This window comes from Pyrgilauda ruficollis, unplaced genomic scaffold, assembly GCF_017590135.1.
Source record: "Pyrgilauda ruficollis isolate IOZ18807 unplaced genomic scaffold, ASM1759013v1 scaffold57, whole genome shotgun sequence".
Taxonomy (NCBI): Eukaryota; Metazoa; Chordata; class Aves; order Passeriformes; family Passeridae; genus Pyrgilauda; species Pyrgilauda ruficollis.
This window is the reverse complement of record NW_024527377.1, coordinates 2,631,194-2,643,747: the sequence shown is the minus strand read 5'-3', so window position 1 is coordinate 2,643,747 and position 12,554 is coordinate 2,631,194. Positions and strand designations below refer to the sequence as shown.

Below are 12,554 nucleotides of genomic sequence, written 5' to 3'. Positions count from 1 at the left end.
TCAGAAAAGCAAGCAAAAGACTCTTTTCTGTCTACTAGATTGATGAAAAAGACAGCATACTAACAGGCAGGCAAAAATCAGCTATGCCAAGGGACTGCCACACAAAAAATCCATTATTAATCTACCTGATCCTTTTTCAAAGCATTCAACATCATCTACTGCATACTTTATTTTTTGCTTCTCCTTCTTCCTCATCCCTTCCCAACTCAAAAGAAAACAGTAAAAGGGACACTACCACAAGTTTCCAGCTCCTGAAGCCTTTATTCCAACACACCCTTTTCCCCACTGAAACTGGGTAATTTTTGAATACTCTGGCCTACACAGAGATGACACAAAGGCTGAGCAGTGTGTTCCAGGAGAACCCTTCTGCTTAAGGGACACCTGTCATGGTTACTTCATGCCACATATTTCCTCCAAGTTCTTGTCTTCATTTGAAAGCCTGGCAGAATTAATTGTTCTTTAATGTTTCAGAAAATGTGGATAAAGTGATTTCAAAATATCTTATGTATAACTAACGTGAGCTGTGTCTCAGTTGAGATCAGTGTCTAGAAGAAACCCTGTGTGCATCTTGTTTGCAGCTGGTCCTGTCTAACTTCAGCCCACTGAATGTTAATTAGGCTCAGCTAGACCTCAGATGGGTCTAATCTGAACCACAGACAAAATGAACAACCACCTCCAGCTTTTGGGTAACTCTGCAGATGAGAAAAGTTAAGCAACTACATCCTTTCTTTAAAATGGCAGCCTGTGAAGAGAAGTTAACTTGTTGCATCCTTAAAAAAGCCATATATATAGCCCTGGAGTGCATTCCTCCCCCTGGGCTCTCTCCTTCCTCTAGACAGGTGGCCTCTCTCTCCTCTTACATCTCCAACCTTTATTTTTTTTTGGTCTTAAAAAACGATGTACCTGACTGACTGACACGAACAGGTCTATCTCCAAATCATATCAACATCTTCATCTGCCAAAAAGTTCTTCTTCAAAGCACATTCCAAGGCACAGCTCTCCACACCGGGTGCCTGCCACAGTTCCATACATCAAGCACGCTGCTCACAAATGCACCACATGACACTAACAGGGAACACAACTTCCCCTACAAAATCAAGGGAGAGCAAACTAATAGAAACTGAAAGAAGATAAAATGTTTTGTAGGTAGTGGAACACCAGCTGATAGCAATTTCTCTTTCAAGCCACAGTATACTTAATTTATTTATAGGCATTGGGAAAATGTTATTGCCACAGCTCTGTGTAGGAAAATACACTAGAAGTGCCACTTCATGAAAAAGCAGCTTAGAAGTAGAAACATAAGGAAAATGAATAATGTTTCCCTAAATATCAAGTCCCATTTCTTGCAATAGAATAATGATGAAGCCAGGAGCTATGTTAGGCAATTAGGAGGGGGAACAACTAAGTACAGCCTATAGCCAACACAGAGCAATATCATATTTAGGAGTTCTATTGATGAAGTTCTATTTTCATCTACAGATGAAAAACATAATAACTCCTAGTCTTTATGTCTAAACTATCACAACAAATATATTTATGTTTCTGATACTTGGATATATCATTCACATTAACATCCTGCTGGTATTTTTCAAATAGACTTGTGCTTTTTGTGACTCTACTTGAACTTGGCTTTTCATGGTTTTACTTTTATCTTCTTTGGGATAGCTAAACATAATCTGGATTTTGAGGATAAATAAATCCATTGGGTTAGACTGAAATAACTATAACCGTATGCTGGAGTTGAGAACAGGATTAACAAAAGATGGCTACTGGATTTCTTTTAGCTGACACTGAGTCCTTAGGCAGCTTTATGTCCACTGAGAGAGAACCAGACAATTTTTGTTAGATGCTGTATTTAACACTATGATGTGCAGAGGTTCTTCCCTTTCGGTTCTGCAGACCTCTGGTTATGTCAGCAAGCTTTCACTGGTTTTAAATAAGAAAAGTCATTCAAAAGGCCCTACTGAAGAGAGAAACAAGCCTCAACGCTGGAGCCTTTCCAGCAAAGATACATTTGCTCTTAGAGAATACGTGCCTCTTATAAGGAATTTTAACCCTCAGCAATTAAATAAAGGATAAACTCCATGAACACACAGCTAGATCATATAAAAATAATTACAATAATGCTTACTTACGTTGCACTAAAGGTGGCTGGAAATTTATTTTAAGAAATACTTCCTTCAGCATTTCTTCTGCGATTTCATTGGATTTCATTGGTTTTCATTAATCAAAATACAATCATAGAATTACAGCGCTAGAATGGCAGTTCTGGGAAGGATGCTGGTTCCATTCCCCCTCTCCATTGCTAGACCTGCTATCCCTGGGTCATTATCTGCAAGACATTTGTCTAACATGTTCCAGAACACCTTTCAACAGTCTCGACATCCTCTTTAAAATATTTCCCCCAATGCTTAAATTTTTCTGCCACTATGCAGGCTAAAATTAATTTTCTTTGCTGCAGTGTAAAATTACTCCCCCTTGTTGTACCCACAAAGGATGTAGAATCAGCCCTCCACTTGCAGTTAATTTTGAGTACCTGGAAAAAGGATTTGTGCATTGTTTTAGTTTTTTTGTGGATTACTTTGGTTTGTTGTTGCTGTTTTGTTGGTTTGTTCCTCTCCTTCAGACTTTCTTTGCTGAGGATATTTTCTGCAACTCTGATCATCCCTGTTACATTTCTCTGGGTACTTTCCAGTTGATTCCCAGCACCCAAGAATCCTGGTACTCAAATGTGGACAATGTATTCCAGCCAAGGTCTTACTGGCACTGCTTAGGGCTGAAGGATTACTCATGGTCACACATGCCAGTGCAACATTTGCCTTCTTTTGCAGCATAATGACATTGTTGACTCATGTTCTATTTGTAATCCATTATAATCCCCTAGCCCTTTGCTCCAAATTTATTACTGATTGGTTTTCATCCTGTTTTGTGCAGATTATTGTTCTTATCTAAGAACTTTGCATCTGCCTAGACTAAATTTAGCCCTTGTTTTCAGACCATTTCTTAAATTTCTTAAGGTGACAGAATTTTATGTCCGTGCTACATTTAATAGGCAGCCTAATTTCAACATCTATAGTTTAATTAAAATGGTAAATAACAGTAAATGTTAAAAAGTGAGAAATAATACTGCAGCCAAAAGAGATCACAGAGACCTCTACTCAATTTATCTTCCCAGCCTGACACTGAACCACTGACAGCTACTACCAGACCATAGTTTTCCAACTGATTTTGTATCCACCTCAGAATTATTTCTTTCAGACAACACTTCAACTTGCTTATAAGGCAGTAATGGAAACCAATGCCCAAAACCTTATTGAGTCAAGATATGTGATGCTGCAAGCTTATCCCTGAGTCTCAAGGCCTGTAATTGTCACAGAAGAAACAGTTTAGTTTGACATCCATGTCAGATTTATTCACTCCCTTATCTTATTGATGCTAACAAATATTTGCTTAAATACTTATCCTAGTGTGGGAGTTTATTTCCCAGGATTTTAGGTTTAACTCACAGGATACATTTTCCCATTTTCTTCCTTTTCTTAATGGAAAATATACCCTTGTTGCTTGTCTTTTTCCAATCTTGTACAATTTAATAAGTTTTCAAGGATAACTTTTAGCATCTCTAAAATGATTTCAGCTGATTTCCTTAAACCATAGATCAATTCCAGCTATTTGTAGATATCTAATTTACCCAAACCTGTCCTTTCCCTCATCCAGAATCTTACACTCCAGCTGAAGGTATCAACTATGTTTTCACATGGTCTTAGCAGCCCTTTTATGAAAAAGCCAGAGCAAAGCCAGGTGCCAAAGCTTTGGCCTTCTCAGCAGTGCCTGTGCAGGAGCATCTCTCTCCACTGAGCCTAATTTTTATTGATTTCTTTTTCTTTCTTCTAATACACTTGTAAAAATTGCTATTTCTAAATTCTAGCCCAAATATCTTGTTTTGTACTTGGCTTTCTGGGCTGAGGCTACCACTCTTAAGAGTCCACTTAGCTGTACTTTGTGTAGGCAACCTCTTGTCACCGCAGTCATTAAGAGTCTTGTCATTAGCCAAGCTCCTGCTTTTGGATAATTAATGTTTTGCTTTCTACATTGAGCAAATGCTAATTATCCCTGTTTTCTTTGTCTAATTCGTAGTTTACTTAAATCTATATTTGAAACAACTTATCTTTATTTTGATGTTTTTCTCTTTCTAAAAATTCTCCATTATGCATTTTTATGGCCATTGCCACTCTGCGTTCTACTTTTATTCTCCACAGGAGTTCCTGTTTTTCAGCTAGAACCAAATGACAGTAATCATCCATTAAGTGACAAGCATATAAACATGTTTAAATACTGTTCAAACTACTCTTCTGACTGGATAGTGATTCAAGGGTCACTCTGGCATGCAGATGCTATACCATCCAAAATTAAAGTCAAATAAGATTTCAAAGCTGGAGACTTTGCCCCTCATTGGTTTGGCCTTCTTAAATCAGAATGCAAACCAAAGATGTTTGGATAATGCTCTGGGGTTTCTCTCACAGCAAATAAGGAAGGAAGATTTGCAGGCATGTACTTTATACACAACTCATCTTTACCAAAAATGAATTCCTACATACTGAACTGAAGCACAGGGAAGGAGACCTCTGCTCCCTGAGAGACACCAAAGAGAGCAGGGCTGGGTTCTGTGATATTCCCCCAAAATTATTTCAATGGAAGCTGGCTGAGCATGGGGAGGGCATGAATTTCCCTTTGAAAATTATGGCTGCTTCACAGTCAATGAAGTAAGAGATATTAAAAGCAAGCCAGCACCATTATTGACAAAACTAACAAGTGCTCCCCAAGTGCTAATAAAATTCCAGCCAAGCAGCCTATTGATCACTGTCTCTGCTCAAAGCACATCAGCCATAATGCAATCACACACAAGGACCCCAGCCTGTCACTCCTCGTGCCATATTTAATGACAAAATTGGTTGCTTACAAGCTTATAAGAAATTTAATATTACACTTCTAGCATGTAGAAAGAACCATGTGCATCTGCCTGGAGATGAGCAGCCATATGTGCTTGAAATGCATTTGATGGGAGACAGTATATTTCATGTGCTGCATCTCAGCTATTGTTTTTGGTTGATTCAGTTAACATGTTCCAAAACTGGACTGATTTACTGAAGATTTGCAAACATAATTCATGTGCACTTGCACTATGAATAAGCTTCTAAAACTAATTCAAGCACAGTCAAAAAATAAATTGCAAAATAAGTTATTCAATTGAAATCTGCCATCTGAGGCACTGTAATAGAAAACATTTATTATAAAACTAACATATATTTGTGGCTAGAGATGTGTTCAGTACTAAACATCTCTTTGTGAGGAATTTATTCAGGCTTTTCTGAAAGAACATCTTAACTGGGCTAACAGAAAATTACATGTTCAAAAATAATTGCAGGTTCTATGATTTTCATCCTGCATCACAGGCTTCCAATTTTCACTCCTTTTGTTTTGGAAGGCTTATGAATTTTAGGGGAACTTTTTTTTCTGCACAGCTGCAGAAGCCCATTTCTGGAGTCTGGATTTGTGATTTAAACACTGGAAAGACACAGGTTGGATGTGATGCACAAGGAGAGGAAGCACTGATACCAACACATTCATCTTGAAATGTAATGCTCTAAATTTGGTAAATTCACTTCAGGGCTGCTGGACTGTGGAAGTCATAGGCTATGCTATACTGGAGGCCTCAATCCACTCAAAAGCAATGTTTCCTCTTCAAAAGTGAGGGTATTTTGCTAGTTCAGCCTTTCACTAGTGCTCAAGGGGAGCTCTTTCAAATGAGAACATGTCTCTAATTAATAATGATAGTCAAGTCTAAATGAGTGTGTCTGACATTAGAGTCAGTCACTGATAGGTCCAATTCAAGCAGATAAAGATTTTCACACAATACACTGGAATAAGGAGTTTGAATTTTTTAAAATTTTTTGTATTCCCTCCTCTCCAAGGGCAGATAATGAAAGCCCTGAGAAGGAACATCCCTGTCCAGATTTCTCAGTTATTGGGAAGAGGACTGGGAATAGACAGTGAAAAGAAAGACAAAGGCTGGAAGACAAGGGGGAAAGGTCAGACTATTTCTAATCAGGAGCATTTTTCCCCTGAAACTTGGAACATTTGGAATTGCTACCACCAGCAGTGGGTAAAATTGCACCCTGTTTCCAGCCAGTCTTTGTGCCTCAGTGCTGAAGGCAGAGCTGAGGAAGGGGACTCAGGCCAGCTCCATCCACTGCAATCATCTGACAGTATCACAATCGAAATGGAAAGGGGGAAACTTGAACCTCCTTGAACAGAAAATTTCACAGTTAAGTGGATGGTTTTAAACACATATTTGGGGAAAAAATCAGCGCTACCACAGAATCAGATTTTTACCCCTCTTATTGCATCCTTCTGCAGATGTGTTGTTAATAATAATGGCAGCTCAATGTTTTAAAGGTGTTTTGATTCAGAGCTCATGCATCTGCAATACAAAGTGCACCCCCCATTACTTCCACAGTTCCTATCTTCTGGACAAAGATGCTTTTAAAAGTCATATGGCAAATTGGACACCATTCCTAATGGCTTCCAGCAATTTCAGGGGTGGCTTCTAGCAGAATTTTTCATTTACTTAAACTTTTTTTTTTTATTTAACAGTTTTCAATTAACAGAATCCATAAAGTCTTAATCCATAAAGTCTTCATTTTCTGGCAAGTCTGAATAGGTGCTGAATATGAGACATTTCAAAATCTCCCACTTGAGTTATGCTGAAGATTTCCCCTATTCCCTCTTTTCTTTCTCCAAAGTGGATGAAGAAGACTAGGAAAGTATGCCAGGTTAGCTGTCAAGCTCCTTAAGAACTCTCAAATGACCTTGTCAGGAAAAAAAAACCTAACTCTTTGATTCATATTTCAAAATCCTGACTAACCTGCCCCTTCTGCTCTTCTGCTTTCTTTCTTCTGTAACTGTGACAGAATCAAGTTCAATATTAATGACCAGCAATCATTTCCAGGCTACAAACTCTGCTGCCTTCTGCAGTCCAAGTGCCTCGTTAGCTCAGCTCCGTCAGTAAGATTCTCACTTTTGTATTGGTTTCTCCTGGGTTAAAGATGAATAGAAAGCTGGGCTAGTAGCTCAGCTAAAAAAACTCAAAACTCTGATCACTCAAATGCCCTCTGAGTTGCAGTTGAACCACTCAAGCTGACTTCCCTTGAACAGGCCTGTTATCCAAACATACCTTGTGTCACTCCCTAGAGGTTTCAGTGAAAGCCATGAATGCTTTTTTTACAAAAGAAGGCATTTCTTTTCCTGAGACAAACACTCAGGTATTTCTCTCCACACTGCAAGCAGAAAGCAGACAGCTTGATTACACTGTTATTGTTTTTCAATGCACAATTAAATAATTCATCCTGCTGAATAAAGCCAGCTTTTTGTTAGAAAAGAATACAGAGTTGGTTGGATGCAGCAGACTTCTTTAAGAGATGCAAATGAAGTACAAGCCTGGAAGCAGAACTCTGCTGATTTTCAAAACCTCTGATTACTGTTGGTTTTTAAATCTGTTAAACATATGGAATCCTCCAGCTACCTTTGTGAGATCCCCCTGGCAGGTATTTCCTGCCTTCAGTTTCTTCCAACTCTGCCCTCCCAGCCTGGTTCTACAGTCTGGCTCCACATGAAAACTTCACAATTGGAATATTCAAGCAGAATTTTAGATTTAGAATTGAGAGGTAGATTTTTAATATCAAAAACTTGTAAACCTGTCTCAAAAAGTTAGTGTTTGCAAAAAGAGCTTTATCTTGGTGACACCAGAGTTAGATTTCCTATAAAATCTCTAATCTGTTTTCATTCACCCACTGGAGAAGTTTTTTTCTCTTCAGTAACTAGGAAGAATCTTGGTCTTGTGAGGTTAAAAGAATCCTTTGAGATATCTCAAAATAACAATTGTGTGGTGAGAACACAGACCTGCTAGAGAATTCACAGAAGCAAGCTAGGGCTCCTCACCACAGGATCTGCTCAAGTTCTCTGGATATCAGAATCCCAAAAATATAAAATGAAAGCTTTTCTATCTTCAAAACCATACAAGAGCAGAAGGGGCATTTAAACTCCCCAAAGTGAAACAGAACAACATGGGAAAAATACCAGGGCAGGGAGAATGGAAAAGGAAAAACAGATTAAACAATTGTCTTGCAGCTCATGCTGCATAAAAGAGCTGGGACAAATTCTTCTGACTGTTCTTTTTCCTCTCTGTGGAAAATTACAGAAATTAAAGCTTTGGTGGGAACATCTGGGAAAGATAAAGCTTCCCTTCCTTCCTTCCTTTATCTCAGCAGTTTCTATTTTAATGCAACTCCCTCTATATACACATAAATATATCATGTATACATTTACACACATATCCATACCTATATGCATATATAAACTGAGCATTAGTCTTGTCAGCATCTGACTCATAGGGCTCAAAGCAGCAGCACATGATTTCTCTTCATTTTTTGGGTGACAACACTGGGATCAATGACTAAAGACTCACATGCTCTGTGTATATGTAACCTAACCAAACAACAGTTTTCAAACAATTTTTTTTGGTGCAATAAATCTCTTTAGAAATGTTTGAGTGGCTATTTTTAACATTCTAGTCAGGGTGAATTTTGCCACAACCAAGAGTAGTGACCTCTGTCCAAAAGAATGATCTACTGGCCAAATAAAACCCATTTTTAAGATTTAAGTGAGAAGAAAGCGGTGCACAGTTCTTTGTACAAGGCAGAGCACCCTGTTCAGGCTGCTCCCCACAGTCTGCATTCTGCTTCCTGAGCAGAGACATCCACAGTGTCAGAGAAATGCTACCCTGAAAAAGAAATGATCCTTTTCTTTACAAAGAGACAGAAATCTTAGCAGACATCCGACATATCCCTTCAAGGTATCCATGTGTGACTTCAGATTCTCTACAAGCATTCCTGCTTTTGCCCAGAGTCAGACATCTCAGTAACACAATGTACAGGACAGTTCAGCATGTCAGTTCAAAATCTCTCTGCAATACTTTGCCAGGATTTACCTTTTTGTTTTTTCTCTTGGGAAGACCGAGGGTCAAAAGGTCTCCGAAAGTGGTAGGAGCATAAGTTCTATTTGAAGTCAATAGGATTTGTAATCCTAAATCCCTCGAATGCCTTTGAAAACCTCTGTGGATATGTGTCTTGACAAAAGCATCAACTTCGCCTTTCCTTTGACACTGAAGTTCCATTTCCCTAAAGACAGAGAATCTACACTCCTAAGCTCTAACCCCAATGATATTCCTGTAAGCTACAGACAATAAAAGGAACATGCTTGGCAAGGAAATATAGAAATAGACACAAAGTGAAATTTTCAAAAGCACCTTCGGAGACTTCCAATAAGTATTTTCTTCCTAAACACTTGAGTAAGTTTGAATTTCTTTTTCCTGGTATGGCTGTTGTATCCAGTGCTATCCTGGACAAAATCAGAATGGGGTTTTTTGGGGTTTTTTCCTATCCTTTAGTGGCTGTCCTGGAAATATTTGAGGTACTGCCATAACTTAAAACCCTCACCAAGACAAAGTGCAAAACATCATTTACAAAACCTGCATCTGAAACAGCAGCATATACACAACACCATTTCCCCTTTAAAATCAGCCCTGAAATTCATGCATTACAGCTGATTTCAAAGAATTGGCCCCTTGAGTGTTAGAAAATGCAGTGGTTACATTTACAACATTAATTTAGCAAAGCCTTTAACATGAAAGAAAATGAACATGAAGATCCCCGTTTTAAATTGCATGTTAAACCAAAATTCATGGTTACAGAGAATCTCTCTGAGCATACATTATATCATTGAATAGCAAGTGGAATGGATGGGGATTAAAAAACATGGTGAAAAAATAGCGAGATGAGTCAAACTCTTCTACAGAAACCACCTCAAGCTGGGACTAAATTGGGAAGGAGATGTAAGTATGAATATAGCTCTCCATTCATGCACGGGACAGACAGAGGAAGGGAGGCATAAAGCATATGGGGATATCACAAAATAGCAAAAGATAACCACAAAATGTGTACTAAGTTTACCTTGATCAAACGGCTTGTTTGGATTCCAGTTTCTGAAATAATCATCCTAAATGGGGATTAAAAAAAAAAAACCCTCAGGAAAAATACAATCAGTACTTTCAGTACTATTTTACACAACTAAATTAATCAACTTGTGTTTTGATTCTAACACATTTAAATACAGTAAGATAAGATTATCAACAGGTTGTGTCCTAAAGAGTAGTAAATGCAGGTTAGAAATTAAAGAATGAAAAAGTCCTTGGATTCAGCACCTTGAGTTTTTCTTCTGGATTGTTTTTGAAAGCATGCCCATTATTAAATATTTTATAATAACTGTATTATTTCATGCTAGTCTACAGTCTTTGACAAGAAAGAACATATTGTTCAGGTAGTATAACAAATCCACACCATTCACACACTGGTGTGGTGAAAGATCAGCACAGTAAATTCAAAGACACATCCACACATGTAAATCACACCATTGTGAACATATAGAAATACAGGAGTAATATTGCAAATGTTACATTTAAATAGTACAACAACTTCCAGGAGCACTTGCAGTGAATATTTTTGTCACAGTTCCCATTATTTACCTTAAAAAATTTTATGAAACCTGATGTAAAGAGATCATTGTGCTGTGAGTGTTGTGGTCCTCTTCTACACAATTCTCACTGGATTTTACACTGGAGGAGGCAGGGACTGTCAGAGTGCTTGGGCAAATAATGATTGTTGCAAACTAGCCTCACTCTAGAAAGAATGGAAAACTCCTCCATGTGTTGGATCAATCTGTATTCTGTGTACTTAGCAAATATTTATCTGAAGGTAAAGTTTTCCCTGCTTCAGAGTGCCATCAACCCTAGTGCTGAAGAACTGGGAGTTAAGCCCAGCTGATATATCAGTTTCAGCACACTCTGTGTATCTCACTTGTGTCCTCTTTCACAGGACGTGATAACAACAGAATTATCTATTTGAGATGTGGAAGCATAGAAAATTTCTACAGCACTGTCATATTTTTCTGCATATTAATCTTTGTTTCCTTTTTAATATATCCAGTATTCTATACTCATTTCCTGAGGGATGCCACTAAAGAGATATATTCATCAAGCTGTCCAGAATGACACTGAGATTTCTTTTTCCTGCCAGGATGGTAACTAAAAACCCATCTGTGTGAATAAGAGATCTAAATTATTTCTTCCATAGGGCTTCATTTACCATTTATCTCCAGTACACTGAATTTCACATGCTCTCATGCTATCCAGTTCACCCTAACCTGGAATATTTTGGAAGTCAGCCTGACTTTATGGGGTCAGAACAGGCTGTTACAGGAGTGAGGACTCCACAGCCTCATTGAGCACCAGGAGATGCACTCCATGTCCCTTTCAGAGCACTCTGGACAGGATTGTTCTGGAGCAGGTAACATGGACAAATGCTGGGTTACATCAAATTCTTCTACATGACTAGCAGGAGGAAATGTATATTTTTTTTAACCAATATGTTCATGCTCAGTGTCATACTGACTTCATGGACAGTGATAATGTTCCATAATAACAGCAAAGACTGTTACCCATAATTTATTTCAGATACATCAGAAGTATCCATATTTTTTTTCTTCACAAGTACAGGGTTTGGCACCAGAAATAGAATCTCAGGCTTGCCTTTGAATTTCACAGCTTTGCTAATACAAAACCCCCTCATGGTTATACAATGCTTTGTAACTGATGATGATGTACTGCTAAATTCACCAAGCATTAATCACTTTTCACAATGTGTTGGGTTTTCAGCTTTTATAGTGGAATTTTTTTTAGCAACAAAATATTCTTTTTTTTTTTTTTTTGCCTGCTTATATATTTTCCAAGGTGTTGCTTTGCTGCTGGGTTTTCAGCATCAGAAACTGTTAAATAATTCAACTCCCAACAAGGATTTCTTATGCTGGTGGCATATGGAGCCAGTTTTGAAATAAGGATTGGAAAGAGGGTTTATCTCAATTTCAGTGTCAAAGGAATATTTTACAAAAAATGCACCTTCCTCAAAAAAACCCCTACAACACAGCAATCTCTTCTGTAGATCTATTATTCCTCCTCTTCTCCTTCATGCAGACCTGTTTAGTATTCCATTTTGAAAATTGAAATTATGTTTATTTTAGAATGTGCCTGAAACCATGGTGTGATAACATAGAAAATACACAAGAAAAAAATCGGGAAAAAAACCCCTAAAAGGTGGAATAGAAAAAACCTTTGAGATTTTCAATATATAAATTCCATTATTATTTATAGGAGTAAATAATGACCATACATACATTAGAGCAATACAGTCAATACCAGTTCAAAATAACTTCTGCCAGCTGGACAACTGTCCTGGTTTCAGCTGGGATAGAATTAATTTTCCTCTTAGCACCTGGTACAGTGCTGATTTGGGATGGAAATAATATTGATAACACACTGGTGTTTCAGTTGTTGCTGAGGAATGTTTACTCCAAGCCAAAGACTTTTCAATTTCCCAGGTTTCTTCAGA

General features: G+C 37.9%; 1 protein-coding gene across 1 annotated transcript in view; it reads right to left on the bottom strand.

Moving 5' to 3' along the window:
• Positions 1-12,554, bottom strand: part of SPOCK1 (SPARC (osteonectin), cwcv and kazal like domains proteoglycan 1) — a 271,707-nt gene that overhangs the window by 175,415 nt on the left and 83,738 nt on the right. The window contains exon 3 of the mRNA XM_041482122.1: positions 10,065-10,110. Coding sequence (XP_041338056.1) covers positions 10,065-10,110 — 46 coding nt within the window. The remainder of the gene's footprint in view (positions 1-10,064; positions 10,111-12,554) is intronic.